This window comes from Prionailurus viverrinus, chromosome F1 (genome assembly GCF_022837055.1).
Source record: "Prionailurus viverrinus isolate Anna chromosome F1, UM_Priviv_1.0, whole genome shotgun sequence".
Taxonomy (NCBI): Eukaryota; Metazoa; Chordata; class Mammalia; order Carnivora; family Felidae; genus Prionailurus; species Prionailurus viverrinus.
The window spans coordinates 39,425,833-39,444,367 of record NC_062577.1 but is presented as its reverse complement, the minus strand read 5'-3'; the positions used below and the strand labels follow the sequence as shown (position 1 = coordinate 39,444,367).

Here is an 18,535-nt window from a genome sequence, read left to right as displayed (position 1 = left end):
GGAATAAAGCAACTTAAAAAAAATTAAAAATATATTGTTAAAACATTGCTTATAACTAGTTTCTGCCATCCAATAATTAAGTTCATATCTCGTACTTAAGTTCATAACTCTTTCAAATTTGACCTTGCCCAAATTCGGGCCCCTTGTGCAGAAGAGTAAAACTGTGAAGACATCTTTCACACCAAACCATTGATAGGTTTTTGAGACGGCCATCGTTAACACATGGACTGATTTTTTCACTTTATGAAATGGGATGTATGAAAAGTAATGAGTTCTGTTTGCCATTCTCCACATGGTTGATTAGCCCGACACAATTGTCAGAGTCGTCCTATTTATTCCTGCTCATCAAAAAGAAACATTCAGTTTTATTAAGTATTTATAAGAAAAATGCATTGATTTAAACATTTCCATGATTCTAGTGAAAACGATCAGGTTCACATTTCACTCTGAAAAGGAACATTCTGATACTCGTGTACAGAGACTGACACGATAATTGTCAACACATTCATTTACTTTAAATTTTGTCCCTAGGTTTAATTATCCTCGTCAATTGGTAACATTCTTACTTTATGGCATAAAATAAAGGCCCTAGGGATTTGCTAATGCCCTCGGTCTCACAAACTGATTGCATATTGGGGCGCCTGGGTGGCGCAGTCGGTTGAGCGTCCGACCTCAGCCAGGTCACGATCTCGCGGTCCGTGGGTTCGAGCCCCGCGTCAGGCTCTGGGCTGATGGCTCAGAGCCTGGAGCCTGTTTCCGATTCTGTGTCTCCCTCTCTCTCTGCCCCTCCCCCTTTCATGCTCTGTCTCTCTCTGTCCCAAAAATAAATTAAAAATGTTGAAAAAAAATTAAAAAAAAAAATAAAATAAATAAATAAAAAAATAAAAGACTCCCAAGTTCCTCCATTCTCGTTGATTAACTAGAACCATTTAATCTCATTTGTACAGATGATAATTAATCTTATAATTACAGATGATACTTCCTTTTTCCCTGCATCTAATAAAGGCCGCTGCTACGAGCTCAAGATCAGGAACGAGTCTTCTGGAAGAAATAATAGAAAAATGTCAACAAAGAACCGCACAGTCGTGCTCATTGGGTTGTTATCACTACAACAGCAGAGCTGAGTGGTCGCATATGCAAACAATTTAAAAGCATAAAACTTTGCAGATGTAGTCTACCTAACCCAAGAGCAGCAAAAACAAATAGTAGTTACCTAGGACTAAATGAATTGGCTTCATTATGGTTAATACATTAACCGACATCAGGGAATTCTAGAGGGAATTGATACTTACGACCATGTAGGTTATTTACATAGGTTCAATAAGAATCTGTCCTTTTTCTTGGATATTGACCATGCCAAAAATCCCACTTCATTAGGTGTGACAAACCCATAAGGAACAAAGACTACGATTTACATGGGGGAATGACACCTATAAAGTCCTCCCAGGAAAACTTCTCTGGGACAGCCCTTATGACTCAAGAAATTCCAGCCTAACGGGTAGTAAAAATATTCACTTCCTGGCAGTCCAGAAATATTAACACAGAGGGGGATTTTAGAGAAAATCATGCTAATAAAGATGGTAAAGATCCTTCTGACACATAAGAGTAATTTATAACTCGAGGAGCTTTACAAAGCCTCCAAACAGAAGTTCACCATAAAGCATCAGTATCACACAGCTCAAGTTTTGTTAGCCATTCAAAAAGAAAGCGTTTATGCATTAATCAATGGCGCTTGGTATACCTATGGAAGTAAATTTTCATCAAGTAAAATAAAATATTAATTTGAAGACATTGAGTTAATCGAATTTAAATTTTCTCAACAGCAAGAACTTGCCCACGAGGAAAGAAAAACTGTAGAAGCAAAGACCAACCCTGCTCCATTCATGACTGAGTACCACTGGGGGTGCAGTTGGTGGGGTGAGGACATTGTTCATCGGGAGGTAAACCAAAAACAACTTATCCTGACTGGTTCAGGGCTCCAAAATAATTAGCTTTGACTCGTTCTCAAAAGTATGGACGCTCTGACCAAAACAATTTCATCCCTGATTTTGATGAGGCTAAGTGAAGAAATGTTGTAAACATGATGAACGTGTAAGAAGCAGCTGATTTCCACCATGAATATGGTAGCCTTGGTCATCTGTTTTTCCCTTTAAATACTTGCGTTTTGTATTTGACAGGCCAGTCTCTCTTTCTGAAGTCTGACTCTTTTTCCATTTTCCCAAGTAATTGTTTTCTTGTCTAAATGTTTCTGAGTCTTTGGTCGCGTGGGCTATGTGCCAACAGCAACACAGAGCTGGAGCTGAGGTTTTGGAAATGAATGTGAACTCCCACCTGGCCGAAGTTCCTATCTGGAGGAAAAATTTGTCTGCCAAAACACCCTTCCCTTCAAATGTTTGGTGGGAAGTTCACACCGCATCTGTTTGCTCTGACACCCTACGCAAAAGGAAAGGATCCTCAAAACGGCTACACACAAGAGGCCACCCTAGGGGTCCAGGAGCTTGTCCTCAGAGAGGTAGTTCTGTCCACATTCGGGCTCCTGACCCAGCCTCGCCTGTGCCTCCCTCACTCCCTTCCCTGCCTCAAACGCTCTTGAGCTCTTCTTCTAGTTCCTGGAACATGGCGGCCTCTTCCTGCGCAGGCTCTTTCTGCTTCTTCTGCCTCACGTGCTCTTTAGGCAGGCCGGCACCTAGCCTTCCCTCCTACCTCAGTTTACACATCACTTCCTACGGAAGCTTTCCCTGACCACCCAGACCACCACCGCCGCCCCAGTATAAAGTCTCCCGACCTTCAGAATTGTTTTGGTAAACTTCTCCAAATTGTAATAGATTACTCATTTATGTGACTCTCTGTGTCATGTCCATTGTCTTGGCCAGACTGTATACTTCAAGAGGATGGGGACTGACTTTGTTTTTACTCATCTTTCTGTCTCTGCCACCTCCGACGGCGCAACTAAAGTGCTCAATAAGCCTTGGTTGAATGAGTAAATGGATAACCAGTGTAGCATAGAGTCTTATTCAGAGTGACAAGAACGATTGCGTGAGATGAAATTTCACAAACAGTAGGTTCCAAACTCAAAATAGAAGAGTTTGGAGTTATGTACCATCTTGCGATCACTCATTCATTCGTTTATCCAGTCATTCGGTGAGTTCTTCACTAAGCATCTACTATGTGTCCCCAAGCACTGGGGACAGATACAACGGTGAATAAAATGGACCCAATCTTGGCTAATACTCAAATATATAGAGAACTTCTACAATTCAACACCAAAAACAAAAAACAACCCAAATAACCCAATTAATAATGAGCAGAAGACATAAACAGACATTTCTCCAAAGAAGACAGCCAGAAGGCGAACACAGACATGAAAACATGTTCAACATCACTCATCATCACGGAAATGCAAATCAGAACCACAGTGAGATGTCACCTCACCCCTCTCAGAATGGGTTAAAGTCAAAAACACAAGAAACAACAAGTGTTGGCGAGGATGTAGAGAAAAAGGACCACACTGTTGGCAGGAATGCAAACCGGTACAGCCACTGTGGAGAACAGTATGGAGGTTCCTCAAAAAATTCAAAACAGAATTGCCATATGACCTAATAACTCCTAGGAATGTGTATTTACTGAAAGAAAACAAAATCACTCATTTGAAAAGATACATGTACCCCTATGTTTATTGCTGCACTATTTACAATAGTCAAGATATGGAAGCAACCCAAGTGTCCATTCAAAGAAGAATGGATGAAGTTTATACTTACATATACAATGGAATATTACTCAGCCATAAAGAAGAAAGAAATCTTGCCATTTGCAACAACATGGATCTATCTAGAGGGTATAATGCTAAACGAAATAAGTCAGAGAAAGACAAACACCATACGACTTCACTCATAGGTGGAATTTACAAAACAAATAAACAAACAAAGAAAAAAAGAGAGCAACAAAGAACAGACTCTTAAATACAGAGAACAAACTGATGGTTACTGGAGAGAAGTGGGCCAGGGGGATGAGCGAAACAGGTAAGGAGGATAAAGAATACATTTACTGTGATGAGCACTGAGTAATGTATAGAGTTGTTAACATAACACTGTATGTTCATTGAACTTGAACTTGAAAAAAATAAAATTTAAAAATAACTGGCCCAGTCCTTGCCTCTACTGTACCTGTTGCCTAGTGAGGGAGGCAGACCTTAATAAGGCATCCACATCCACACGCAAGATGTAAACTTGCAACGAGTCAGGTACTGGGAAAAGGGATACAAAGTACTCTGACAGCTCCCGTCGGAAGGTATCCCTCCCCGGGGCGTCTGCCTTTTCTGAAGGTGCTTGCTGAGCCTCAGTGTGAAGGACGAGTAGGAGTAAACTGGCCACAGAACGGCAGTGTGGGGAGACAAGTCCCCACAGCACCTTTGCACAGCCTCTGAACAGAAGAACAGGCCGTCTTTGTTCCAGGCTACCTTTTTGATTATGTTTGTATAGCAAACAGCCTTGGAAGATAGAAACAGTGTTTTCCCCTGGAGCAAAAGGCAGCTTTGTTTACTGTCCAGTATAATAAAGATACTGTCTCCCCCAAGGTCCAAGGAGAGTCAGGCTTACCGCTCACTGTAAAATATTTGGGTTCCTCAAGCTCGGTTCCTCCGCCGTGACGCAAGATGTTGCACACAGAGGATCCACCTGGGCTGTTCCAACATCACCCCTGGAACCTGGGGCCAAGGGAAGTGTGTTGGGGGCCCCACAGCTGGTGTGTTATGTTAAGAGTATATAGGGGCGCCTGGGTGGCGCAGTCGGTTGAGCGTCCGACTTCAGCCAGGTCACGATCTCGCGGTCCGGGAGTTCGAGCCCCGCGTCAGGCTCTGGGCTGATGGCTCAGAGCCTGGAGCCTGTTTCCGATTCTGTGTCTCCCTCTCTCTCTGCCCCTCCCCCGTTCATGCTCTGTCTCTCTCTGTCCCCAAAATAAATAAAAAACGTTGAAAAAAAAATTAAAAAAAAAAAAGAGTATGCAGATTGGGGCATCTGGGTGTCTCAATCAGTTAAGCGTCCGACTCTTGATTTCATCTCAGGTCATGATCTCATGGCTCCAGATCAGCCCCGCGTCGGGCTCTGCACTGAGCATAGAGCCTGCTTGGGATTCTCTCCCTCTGTCTCTGCCCCTCCCCAGCTCACACGTGTGCATGCACAGGCACACTCTCTCTCTCTCACACACACAAAAATAAATTAATTTTTAAAAATAAAATAAAAAATGAAAAGGATATGCAGATTATGACATGCTGAATGGAGAGGCACAAGCCATCCACACGCGGTCATTAGGTACCTCTCGCAGCATCAGAGCTCCCACTTTGGGGAAGTGAATGCCCTGGGCCCCCCCCCCTTTTTTTTTAAACTCTGTAAATATTTATTTTTTATTTTTTAAAATAGAACTTATTGTCAAAATGGCTAACATACAGCGTGTAAAGTGCACTCTTGGTTTTTAGGGCAGATTCCTGTGGTTCATCACTTCCATACAACACCCCAGTGCCCATCCCAGCAGGTGCCCTCCTCCGTGCCCATCACCCACTTTGTCCTCCCCTCCCAAACCCTATCAACCCTCAGTTTGTTCTCTGTATTTAAGAGTCTCTTATGGTTTGCCTCCCTCATTCTCTGTTTGTAACTATTTTTTTCCCTTCCCTTCCCCCATGGTCTTCTGTTAAGTTTCTCAAGGTCCACATATGAGTGAAAACATATGGTATCTGTCCTTCTCTGACTGACTTATTTCACTTAGCGTAATACCTTCCAGTTCCCACCATGTCGCTGTAAATGGCCGGATTTCATTCTTTCTCATCGCCAAGGAGTATTCCATTGTATCTGTAAACCACGCCTTCTTTATCCATTCGCCAGTTGATGGACATTTGGGCTCTTTCCATAATTTGGCTATTGTTGAAAGCGCCACTCTAAACATTGGAACACATGCGCCCCTATGCATCAGCACCCCTGTATCCCTTGGGTAAATTCCTGGCAGTGCTATATTGCTGGTAGGGTCGTTCTGTTTTTGTTTTTTTGGGAAACCTCCACACAGTTTCAGTGCAGTCACACTGAGAGTAGTAGAGGCACAAGATTTCTCACTTACAAGTCTCAGAAATTAGGATAAATGGTAATTAGAGAGGAGAAGGACGGTCCTCTGTCCCAGGTCACGAGTGGGCAAGAGACAAAGAAAAAGCACCTATTACTTATAAGCTGCTTGGGGCAGAGGTCAGTAACTTTTCACCAGCTCAGCTCTAAGTGATTATTTTAAAAGGTGTGCCAAGAAAAGCAAAGGGGCGCCTGGGTGGCTCAGTCGGTTGAGCGACCAACTTCAGCTCAGGTCATGGTCTCATGGTCTGTGAGTTCGAGCCTCGTGTCGGGCTCTGGGCTGACAGCTCAGAGCCTGGAGCCTGCTTCCGATTCTGTGTCTCCCTCTCTCTCTGCCCCTCCCCCGCTCATGCTCTGTCTCTCTCTCTCTCTCTCTCTGTGAAAAATAAATAAACATTAAAAACATTTTTTTTTAAGGAAAAGAAAAGAAAAGCAGGGACTTGTAGCAGGAATCCCAAGTTCGGGTCCTTATCTAAATGTTCAGATTCTGAGGGTGAGCAGAGTTGTCATACTATAAAATGCTGAGGCTGCAATTCAAAATAGCTGTTTTCTCATCACAGGAAAGGACACAAACATGAAATCCATGCTTCTTGCCCCGCAATGAATAATAAGTCCTTTGTTTCTGACCTAGGATTCTCATGTCTTCTGCCAGAATCCATGAAACTGTGGCTGTCTATCTCATTAGCTGGCAAGCAGCATAAAACCTCAGGTCCTTCAGTTATTGACAGGCTAGTGGATGGCATGTGCAAAAGCCCTGTGGTGGGAGACAGTAGAGCAAATATAATGATATGAAAGACGGGTGGAGGTGGGGATGCAGGGGGCAGGAGGTGAAAGGAGGCTGGGAGGCGCTGAGCTAGGGAACACTTAGCCACACTGATGAGGCAGGCCCAGGAGTATCTTTGCCATTTGTTGTGACACTGCCACTTTCATGCAGAACGTGTAGAATTAATAAACTGGTCTGGAGAGGGGCAGAGGACAACAAGGCTTGGGCAAATCTGAGCCTATGAGATAACTTTTAACAAAGGAAGAGTGAAAATGGGAAGGGTCTTCTTAACCTCCTGCCCGCTGCAATGAAACTTTTTCTTGCATGCTACTTTGTAACAGTTCTGCTAAAGTTTAGAAGAAGTTCGCTTCTCAGTGCTCAAATGAAGGAGGAAAAGCTGTCACTGACTGGCGTTACCACTGTCTGCCATCCAGGGTCCAAAAGGAGGCAGTCGCCTTAAAAGGAAAAGCAGTGACCCTTTTAGTATGCACAGAGTGACCCTGGACAAGCTCCTTTTTGTCCACTCTTCATACAATAAAGGGGACTTGTCCCAGTTTTACAGAGGAGAGGAAGGGGGGAAAGGAGACCTCACTCACCAAGAGAAGGCTGTGAAACCAGGGTGGCTAACGTCAGATTATTACCTAATTTTGTGGTAAAGATAATAGGGCTTTGTTAAGAAGCCCTCTGAGCTGCTCTGGCTCTTGGAATTTGGGACATTTCACTCACTGCCTATTAATTAATTTACAGCCTGCAAAGAATGGGCTTGCCCTGGATCTTTGGCCAAAAGAAGTATTCCCACAAAGGGGGCAAACCATGCAGAGCCTCCTTAGGAAGTTTTGTTCTGGGGGCGCCTGGGTGATTCAGTCAGTTAAGCATCGGACTTCGGCTCAGGTCATGATCTCACGGTTCGTGAGTTCAAGCCCCGCGTCAGGCTCTGTGCTGACAGCTCGGAGTCTGGAGCCTGCTTTGGATTCTGTGTCTCTGTCTCTCTGCCCCTGCTTGTGCTCTGTCTCTTTCTGAAAATAAACATTAAAAAACATTTTTAAAGGAAGTTTTTTGTTCTTACCCTGAGAGTAATAAGGAGTCACAGGAGGACTTGGGGGGGGGGGCGTGACATCATTAGGTGTGGGTTTCAGGAGCATCACTGAGAGAGATTATGGAGGTTATCGATCTTCTGGAATGATCTGCTCCTGGGGGGAAATCCAGAACTGCGGGAATTAACTCTGTGGCAATTCACTGCAGCCCCAGGTTGGCAACAAATCCTATAACTGGAATTTCAAAAAGGAAAGCAAAACACCAGCAGGCCTGAGAGCAGTCCAGGGAATCTCCCACTCCTCTGCAGCTTTCCATTAGAAAATAATCAGCATGTTGTTGGGCTCCCTGCTGCGATTCTCCTCTGCCTCTCCCTCTGCCCCTCTCCCCTGCTCAGGAGCGCGTGCGCGCTCTCTCTCTCTGTTCTAAAATAAAAGTTAAAAAAAAAAAAAATTAGCCCATCAATCGCTAGAAGGCTGTCTGAGCCTCACCTGACTCACAGGCCAGGCTGCGGGAAACAGGCTTGGAGACAGAAAGCCTGCGTGGGGAGCAGGTCAGGCAGGATGCTGCTGGCCTGGGGAGAAAAGAAATTACAGCCTTGTTTGGGGTGCTGCGGGTTACAGAACTCACTGTGCCCAGTTTCCACCCGGCCAGGGGCCTGGACGGAGGGCTGGCGATGCAAAGGGGCAGAGGCTGCCGGCAGAAAGGTGGGGGTGGGGTGGGGTGGGCAGAAGGCAAGGGAGGCAGGTCTCTGGGAATAAGGCTGGGTCACTCACCCAGGAGTCACCAGACCATCACCCAGTGGGTGGCACATGCCTCCTGAAGACCTGGCCCGAGTTTTCAAAACTCTCCAAGATTTCTCAATCTTCCTCTGGCAGCCCACAGCGCTCCTCCCCTGCGAGTCCCAGCCACAGTAGTTCCTCTTCCTCCACACGGGTCACTTCCCATAAATGGGACGTTTTGGAGCTCGTGGGAGTGGAGTGGGAATAAAAAGGAAGTGCAAGGTGTGGGAAAGAAGCCCTATCTAAGCAGCTGGACACCAGGAGCTGAGGGCACCGGAATTGGCCACACGGTGCCCCTCTCTGCTGCAGCCAGGATGGTTCTGAGGGCGGCTCAGACAGGTCTCTGGGCTGGTCAAGGCTGTTCTGCTTGTGCGTTTTCAGGCTGAGAGCCAGAGATCGCCCACAGAGCCACTGCACAGAGAGGCTGGCCTCCTACCTGCTGGAGGTGGGGGTGGGGGGAGGGAAGGAGGAGGGGGAGGAGGAAGAAGAGGAGGAGGAGGCACCAGGGCAAGTGGTGTTAACCGCTAGATTGTCTGGAAGGGGGGGGCAGTGAGCAGAAAGGAAGGGCAGGATGTACTCACAGGGGGTCTGACTCTGGATTTCCCTTCAGGCTTTGCGGTCCTGGTGCTGCTCCAGAGCTGTAAGTAATCCCTCTTTTTTTTTTTTTTTAATTTTTTTTTCAACGTTTATTTATTTTTGGGACAGAGAGAGACAGAGCATGAACGGGGGAGGGGCAGAGAGAGAGGGAGACACAGCATCGGAAACAGGCTCCAGGCTCCGAGCCATCAGCCCAGAGCCTGACGCGGGGCTCGAACTCCCGGACCGCGAGATTGTGACCTGGCTGAAGTCGGACGCTTAACCGACTGCGCCACCCAGGCGCCCCAGTAACCCCTCTTTCAAGTCACGGGAGACAGGGGTCTGATGAGGGTGATGTGGATGAAGTCTTGGCAGAGGGGAGCCCTTCCCACTGTCTTCTGTGATTCAAATGGCTCGGGAATATGAGCATTTGTTAAACCAAGGTGATAAGCATATGGATGTTTATTACACTCTTCTTCTGTATTTTTCTGTGTATTGGAAAATTTTCAAAATAAAAACCCTTCAAAGGCTCGGGTCCGATGAAGGCCTGGACTCACGGCCTGGTGAGCACCACCCATGGGCCCGGTAAGCAGCACGGGGGAGTGCCCACGGTTCTTCCTCCATAACCAAGAGGGCAGAAAAGGCCTACTCTTCAGCAGGAGGACTTAGAACGAGGAGAAGAACTTCCTGGCCCGTTGTGATTGTGCCCCAGTTTGGGGGACAGGCTGAGGGGGCCTGGGGACCTCCATTCTGGGTGGGTGACAAGTTAGGGACACTCCCGCAAGAAGGCAGAGAAGAAACGGGCCAGAGCGGCCCTGATCAATGACGCTGCAGGATCTGCGAGGCTCCACCCTGAGGGCCAGGGTCTTCTGAACCTGCCGTCTTGGGCTGGGTCCCTCCTCTCCTTCCAAGCCACTGCCTCCAGGAAGCCTTCTTTACTTGCACCGAGCCCTATTTTACCTTTATTCATCAGCCTCTACCCTCAGTGCACGCAGTGCCGTGTCCTAAGTCTACAGGATATTCATCCACGGCATTTAATCTGGTCAAAGCATTTTCAGAATCGGCCTCATTTTCATCAGAGGCAGAGGGAACCGAGCCAGCCCCTTGCATTTAGAATTCTGTTTGCTCACATCTCGGCCCCAGCGCCCAGTGCCCCATCGGTGCTCGGGGCGGGGCTCAGCCAGAGGCCCCCTGGCTCAGTCCTGGCTCGGGCGCCACCCCGGGCTCCGTCTTCAGGTTCTGCGTACAAACTGGTCTGCTACTACACCAGCTGGTCCCAGTACCGGGAGGGTGATGGGAGCTGCTTCCCAGATGCCATCGACCCCTTCCTCTGCACCCACGTCATCTACAGCTTTGCCAACATCAGCAACGATCAGATCGACACCTGGGAGTGGAATGATGTCACTCTCTATGACACGCTGAACACGCTCAAGGACAGGTCGGGCCACAGGCTGCCAGGAAAGGAGGGAGATGTAGGGCGGGGCTGGCTGGTCCCAGGGCAGGGTGCCTCTGCTCGGGAGGATGGATGAGGGCCCCCGGGGCCCGGGGTGGGGAGTGGGAGGGCCTGGGCTTCCAAGGGAGCAGGCGATGAGGGCACGTGTTGGGCCATATCTGGCGACGACAGAGGCAGGCTCTGGAAGGCGGGCTGAGGGGAGCCCTCTCCCCCACTGGGGGTGCTTCTCCAGGAAGCACGGAAAATACTCATGACTCTATTTTGCCATATCCCGGCTTCCCCACTCAGGGGAACAAAAATGGGCAGTGTACCTCAGAGTGACTGCCACAAGGTCTATGCCTCTTAGAATCCTGATTCTCAGGGTTGGAAAGGCATCCCACCTAAGCTAGAAGCCTGTGACAGCCTCCCAAACAGGGGCCAGCCGGTGTCGCGACAACCTCACTCCACGCTGGCCCCCCCGCCTCCCTGCTCCCCACAGGAACCCCAACCTGAAGACCCTTCTGTCTGTGGGCGGATGGAGCTTTGGTTCTCAAAGGTAAGACCCATCCCCCAAAGGATGATGGAATGGGGGTGAGGAGGCATAGGTCTCCCCACCCACTCTACGGGGTCACGGGGGCTCCAGACCGGTTAGGCCTAAAAGATTGTCAGGCGCCCACCCCACGTATAGCCAAGAAACCAGAGCTCAGAGAGGGAGAGGGCCCCGCAGAGGGTCACACGGAGTGCTGACAGCCTGGGAGGACTCCCTGGGGTGGGTAGGGTTGGAGCAGGGCTTAAAAAGGAGGGGGGACGTGGCCCTACTGGCTGCCACGTAAAGAGTGATCGCTACATGTCGGGCAACCCATCCAGCCATGGTCACAGGAAATCCCCGCGGCAGCACTGTGAAAGAGGGTCAGGATCCCCACTTCACGGAGGAGGAAACTGAGGTGCGGGTTATGACCTTTCCAAAGTGGCTTGGCTCGTATGACAATTTTTTCAAAAATGACACTACAGAAGCTGTCTCTGAGATGCCTGGAGCGGGGTTCCGTCCCAGCCATGCCCTTCTAGAGCTTGTGGGGCCCAGGCCCGCGGCTGCCCGTGCCTCAGAAATCCCTCCTGACGGCCAAGGCTCCCAGCACGTCGGTACTGAGCCCTCTACTGGGGTGATTTGGGTCCTAGATTTTCCAAAATAGCCTCCACGACCCAGAGTCGTCGGACTTTCATCAAATCGGTGCCGCCATTTCTGCGAACCCATGGCTTTGATGGGCTGGACCTGGCCTGGCTCCACCCTGGGCGGAGAGACAAGCCCTACTTCACCACCCTGGTCAAGGTACTGGTGGGGTCGGGGAGAGGGGTGGGGACGTTGGGGACCTGAGCGTGGGGGGGGGGGGGTGGGCGGGAGCGGTCTTTAGCTGCTGGCCTCCTGAGGGCGGGCAGAGAGGGCCTGACACCTCCTGGCCATGGAGTCCTGGGATGGGAAAGACGAACTGGCCTGTGCCCCAAGATCTTACACAGCAAGGAAGACATCTTATTAACACGATGGGAGGTGGGCTGGGGTCCTCCGAGGCAGGAGGCCAGGCACCCACTTAGTGGGGCGGCATCATCGTCCACTGTTTGGTCCCAAACTGATGATGCCCGCTACCCAGCATGCCCCGCATTGGGGACACTTGGCCAATCTGACAGCAGCCCAAGCATCTCCACTACCTCAGGGACAGAGTGATCACCTAAATAAATTGTCCACAAGGGGTGCCTGGGTGTCTCAGTCGGTTAAGCGTCCGACTTCGGCTCGGGTCATGATCTCACAGTTTATGGGTTCAAGCCCCATGTCAGGCTCCGTGCTGACAGCTCAGAGCCTGGAGCCTGCTTCCGATTCTGTGTCTCCCTCTCTCTCTGCCCCGTGCCCTGCTCACACTCTGTCTCTGTCTCTCAAAAAGTGAATAAACAGTAACCAAAAAAATTTTTTTAAATAAATTGTCCACAGTACCACTATAATTTTAATTTTAAAGACCACTAAATGTACATTTAAATTTTTTTTTCAACGTTTATTTATTTTTGGGACAGAGAGAGACAGAGCATGAACGGGGGAGGGGCAGAGAGAGAGGGAGACACAGAATCGGAAACAGGCTCCAGGCTCTGAGCCATCAGCCCAGAGCCCGACGCGGGGCTCGAACTCACGGACCGCGAGATCGTGACCTGGCTGAAGTCGGACGCTCAACCGACTGTGCCACCCAGGCGCCCCTAAATGTACATTTAAAGACCACTTCAATCTTGTCGTCTCACATACTGGCTTGAACAAAACAGACCGCAAAGCAAATTTCTTCCAACCTGACCTGTGGGCCAACTAGGATCACCGTCTGTCCTCATGGTCCCTCTAGGACAGGGAGCGACTGAGTGTCGATGGGTATCCGTGGGGTGTGGGGATGTGATTGGTCCAAACAGGTTTTTTTAGGAGAAGGATGGGGGAGCTTGGGCTCCCCCATTGGTTGCTTTATCATTTCCACCAAAGCCCTGTCAGGTTGGGGAGCCCAGCAGATGGGGAAAGCCAATGACATGCTCAGGGACCTCTGTCTCTCTCACCAGGCTCCCTCTCACACAGCCGGGGCCCCTTTCACTCCCCTGCATCTCTCCCAACCAGGAAATGAAGGCTGAGTTTGCAAGGGAAGCCCAGAGGGGAGCAGAACAGCTCCTGCTCAGCGCAGCCGTGTCTGCAGGGAAGGTTGCCATCGACAACGGCTATGACATCGCCCAGATATCCCCGTGAGTCCCCCGCCCCGCCCCAGCGCTCCTCGTAAAGTCGGAAGACTGGATTTCTAGTCCCCGTTCTTCCACACATTTGATGTGTGCTCTTGAGCAAGTCACTTCCCCTCTCTGCGCCTCGGTCTTCCCATCTGTCAAATGGGGGCATAGTAGTCCCTGGGGGGATTGTGCTAACCAGTTGGGAGAGTTTCTATGAAGGTATTTGTGGAAAAGGAAGTAGGAAATGATATGCCAACCGGCCAGCCACTGAGGGACGTTTCCTCCACACCAGGCTTTTCTCCACAGAGTGCTGGTCACTGGAGATGCCGGACCGCGGCAAGAAAACTGTGCCTTTCTGCACCGCCTCCGTGTGTTTGCACACACACGGGCGACCCCCGCTCTGTGCATCCCTCCTCCTCCCCCTGCCCCCTGATGCATGTGAGAATGAGCAGCTCACTGCCCAGCGGGGCTGATGTCGCAGTGGAACAAAGACATGGAGCTTAAGAAACCTGGGAATAAAGAACGAAGGTTCTTTACTGTGACTTTTTAGAATCTGTAGAATTTGGGGAGGTGTAGATGCGGTGTTTACGTTGATCGTTTAGGAGGTAGGAACTAGGCGGTTCTCAACCATTTGCCCCGAACATCTGAGGCTTATATTCACACAACCTACCTGTGGTCCCTCTCACCCACGTGCGTGTAACCCTCCCTCCCCACCCCAGCGTGTCCTTTGGTCCAGCTCCGTCCCCACCAGGCTGTCTGTTGATGCCGCTTTAAAAAAAATTTTTTTTAACGTTTTATTTATTTTTGAGACAGAGAGAGACAGAGCATGAATGGGGGAGGGGCAGAGAGAGAGGGAGACACAGAATTGGAAACAGGCTCCAGGCTCTGAGCCATCAGCCCAGAGCCCGACGCGGGGCTCGAACTCACGGACCGCGAGATCGTGACCTGAGCTGAAGTCGGACGCTTAACCGACTGAGCCACCCAGGCGCCCCTCAATGCCGCTTTTAATCTGCTCTCACTAAGATGAATGCGGCAGACGTGGAGGGCAGGAGGCAGGATAGAGCCAGTTCCCAAATGTGTGCCGGGGGCATGACAGAAGAGTTGCATTCTTTCCTTAAATGCACTTGTGGGGCTCTGAGCCCACCCCCCGGGGGCGCGGCACAGGGGAAGTGGTTTTGCGGCCTGGACAGTGGATCACAGGTTCCCTACGGGGCTTTGGTTTAGGCCTGGACAGTGGATCACAGGTTCCCTACGGGGCTTTGGGTTAACGGCCTGTCTCCTGCCTCCCCTTGTTCACGACGCGCTGGGCCGATGGATGCCTTTCTAATTTCCTGCCTCGCCCTCTGACCTCTCTTCCCCAGACACCTGGACTTCATCAGCGTTATGAGCTATGACTTTCACGGAGCCTGGCGTCAGACCACAGGACATCATAGCCCCCTGTTCCGAGGCCCGGAGGAGAAAAGTGCTGACAGATTCAACAATGTCGTGAGTGCCTGGAAGGAGGGTGGCCAGCCAGGAAGGGACCACAGACACCTGTCACCTGCCAGGGCTCACACACCAAGCCTGTGCACCTCAGGAATTCCTGCAAGGGAGGCGTTATGGGGCCCACCCTGCAGATGAGGAAATTAAGGCGCGAAGTCTGTGAGTTCTCCACGGCTCCGGAACGGAGGAGGCAGGAGTCTAGTCTAGAATAACCTTTCGCTTGCTCTGTAACCTGAGCTGATCATCTGATTGGCTGCCAAATAGTAATAATCCCTTCCTATACCTAAGACAATTTTTTTGAGAATGAAACTACAGAATGCATTTTTCAATGTTTATGTATTGTGTGTGTGTGTGTGTGTGAGAGAGAGAGAGAACGAGAATGAGCAGGGGAGAGGCAGAGAGAGGGAGAGAGAGTCCCAAGCAGGCTCCGCGATGTCAGCGCAGTGCTGACCGGGGGCTCCCTCCCGGGAACCGTGAGATCATGAACTGAATCGAAACCAAGAGTCAGGTGCCCAGCAGACCGAGCCACCCAGGCGTCCCTACAAAATGCATTTTAGACTGGTATTATCAGTTCCCGGAAGGAAGGGAATCCCAGATGCAGGGCAGACCTGGAGCTCGGCCCGTCAAGGCGGCACCGGCAATTGTATGATCTCACCTGTCCTGCACTGCCAGTTCCCCTAACTGCTCATGCCCTCCCCTCCTCCCCCCTGCCAGGACTACGCCGTGGGCTACATGTTGAGGCTGGGGGCCCCAGCCAATAAGCTGGTGATGGGCATCCCCGCCTTCGGGAGGAGTTTCACTCTGGCCTCCTCCGAGACGGGTGTGGGAGCCCCAATCTCCGGGCCCGGATTACCAGGCCAGTTCACCAAGGAGGAAGGGATCCTGGCCTACTATGAGGTATGCACGAGGGAGAAGGTAAGATCCCCACACTCCCAGAGGCCCTGGGGAAGGTGAGCTTCCCACCTCACCGCCCCCCCCCCCATTCGCTCCTTTGGGAATAAAAACACGTTCAATCGAACACTGCACCCTGAGGAGGAGGAAGGGGGGAGTCAGGCCTCTTGGTACTACGTCTCCTGAAGGCACAGCGGGTCTGCACCGCTAACCTCCCAGATACTCCTCTGGCCACCGAGTCGGAGTTTTCCTCCCAGCCCGGAAGAGAGCGGTGGCTAAAAGCCAGGTTCTTTGTTTTGCCCCAGCCTCTGCCCCTCTGTACAGCCTCGAGCCAGTCCTTAGTGTCAACCCATCATTTCCCAGATCCCCGTTTAAGATATACCAGAAGCAAGTTCCACGATATCTCTCTTTCTCTGACTGACTTATTTCACTCAGCATAACACCCTCCGGTTCCATCCACGTTGCTGCAAATGGCCGAATTTCATTCTTTCTCATCGCCAAGCAGTATCCCATCGTATCTATAAACCACATCTTCTTTATCCATTCGTCAGTGGATGGACATTCAGGCTCTTTCCATCATTTGACTATTGTTGAAAGTGCTGCTATAAACATTGGGGGACATGTGCCCCTATGCATCAGCACTCCTGTATCCCTTGGGTAAATTCCTCGTAAACCTCTTAGTGGGTCTTAGGCTAGTTCTGTTTTTAGTTTTTTGAGGAACCTCCACACTGTTTTCCAGAGCGGCTCCACCAGTTCGCATCCCATGGGGGAAAGGAAGGGGGAAAAAAAGTAGTTACAAACAGAGAGGGAGGGAGGCAAAGCATAAGAGACTCAAATACAGAGAACAAACTGAGGGTGGATCGGAGAGCGGGGCAGAGGGGAAAGTGGGTGATGGGCATCGAGGAGGGCAGTTGTTGGGACGAGCACTGGGTGTTGCATGTAAGCGATGAATCACGGGAATCTACCCCCCAAACCAAGAGCACACTGTACTCACTGTGTGGTCGCCAATTTGACAATAAAGTATATTCAAAAAAATACCAGAAGCAAACCAGAGTCCCTTTAATGCCCTCAGGCCACAGCACCCACAGAACCGTAGGACATTTGCATCTGCTTTACATAAATTTGCATGAAGACTGCAATCTGAGCTGGGGGGGGCAGTGCTGGGGACAGATGTAGTCAGCAGGATGAAGCAAGGGGCTGAAAGAGATTTGGAGAATGGCATCTCCTCGGTGACCTGCGAAGTCTCACACAGCTCCCCATGCCACCCCTGCCCTGTTTTCTGCTCAGATCTGTGACTTCCTCAAGGGAGCCGCAGTCCATAGACTCTCTGCCCAGAAGGTCCCCTATGCCACCAAGGGCAACCAGTGGGTGGGGTACGATGACCAGGAGAGCGTCAAAAACAAGGTAGGTCCTCAAGGCCGTGCCCCGGGATGAAGAGGGAGAGGGAACCCCTTCTCCAAGCGGCCAGAGTCAGGGCTCCTGCACTGAGGGTGGAGCTGGGTTATTGAGGTGGGGGGGGACGGTCAGGTCTGAGGCACCTGCCGTTTTCCTTCCCTGGGGAGGGGCCTAGGCGGCACGTTCCCCCCATACACACTCTAGCCCAGGGAACCCAGCTCCGCCCACTCTGGGTCTTCCTTTCCAGGTTCAGTACCTGAGGAGCAGGCAGCTGGCTGGCGCCATGGTGTGGGCTGTGGATCTGGATGACTTCCGGGGGTCCTTCTGTGGCCGGGGTCTGCCCTTCCCTCTCACCACTGCCATCAAGGATGCGCTCGCTGCGGCTTAGCCCTTGTCCTGCCCACGGTGGGGCAGGGCTGCCCCTCCCCTTGGCTCCAGCCGGCCGGGAGCCGGATCGCCCACCCTTCTGAGTCCCCGACTAAGCCTCAGTCTCCCTCCCTTGGACCCCACGAAGAGAGCCACAGTGAAGCCATCTGAGCTCAGCTCTAGTGGACAAGCAGGTAGAGGCAGGGCCACGGGCAGGTAAGGCCTGGGGGCCAGCACAGTGTAAGCCATGGGGACAGCACACACCTGCTGCTTTATGAAAATGCTCAATGACCCCAGCCCCACACACGGGGACTTCTCCAACTCCCTTACCCCCAAGCCTCCTTGCCAAAGGACCCCATTTTGGCCAACTCTACCACCGAGGAGCCAAACGTCACTCTCAAAGGAGCGGCCACAGTAATTACACCCTCAGCGAAGCCCAACTTGAAACCTGCACCCAGGAATGTTAGGTCTCCCCTCCTACTTCCCTTTCCTAATTGCCCAGCGGCTGCTCAATAAATCACCAGAGTTTAATGGTGTGTTGGTACAGCTTCAGTCTCTCTTTGTGGCCCGGTGGGACCCTCCCTGGGCTCCCCTCCCCTATCTCTTCTGGCTAGATTCGTTTCTTTCAGGCTTGGGGGCCCTGAGCTTGTAGGAGGTGAGGCTACCCTGGCCTCCACCGGGCTCCAGAGGGTCCCCAAAGAAGGCCAGCCTCTGCAGATCTATCTGCTGTGGACTTAACCCAAGAGGGCTGATGGCCGTTCAAATATTGTCTTCCCCACTTAGGACACACGCGGCCCTCAACCCAAGCAGAGACCAAGGTTCCTCTGCTCAGGCTGACCAGGGACAGCAGGTGGCAGGCAGATGGGATAGGAATATAGATGAGATGTGATGGGCTCAGAAGACAAGCCAGTCTTCCAGCCTTTATGAGGTAGAAATGCCCTCATCAGCATTCCCAGGGCCCCAGGCATGCCTTCTACCC

At 50.8% G+C, this 18,535-nt stretch overlaps 1 protein-coding gene across 2 annotated transcripts; it reads left to right on the top strand.

The window, feature by feature from the left end:
* Positions 1-8,886: 8,886 nt before the first annotated feature.
* CHI3L1 (chitinase 3 like 1) lies at positions 8,887-18,087 on the top strand. 2 transcript variants are annotated; one of them, XM_047841345.1, is made up of 10 exons: positions 8,887-9,020; positions 9,292-9,321; positions 10,494-10,695; positions 11,189-11,245; positions 11,866-12,016; positions 13,322-13,443; positions 14,784-14,907; positions 15,619-15,801; positions 17,083-17,199; positions 17,438-18,087. In XM_047841345.1, exons 1-10 carry the CDS (start codon positions 8,996-8,998, stop codon positions 17,576-17,578), a joined length of 1,152 nt encoding a protein of 383 aa, XP_047697301.1. In that variant the 5' UTR covers positions 8,887-8,995; the 3' UTR covers positions 17,579-18,087. The 2 variants fall into 2 exon arrangements, with proteins under 2 accessions (XP_047697301.1, XP_047697302.1); XM_047841346.1 differs by having other exon boundaries at positions 8,947-9,050.
* The last annotated feature ends 448 nt before the right edge of the window (positions 18,088-18,535 follow it).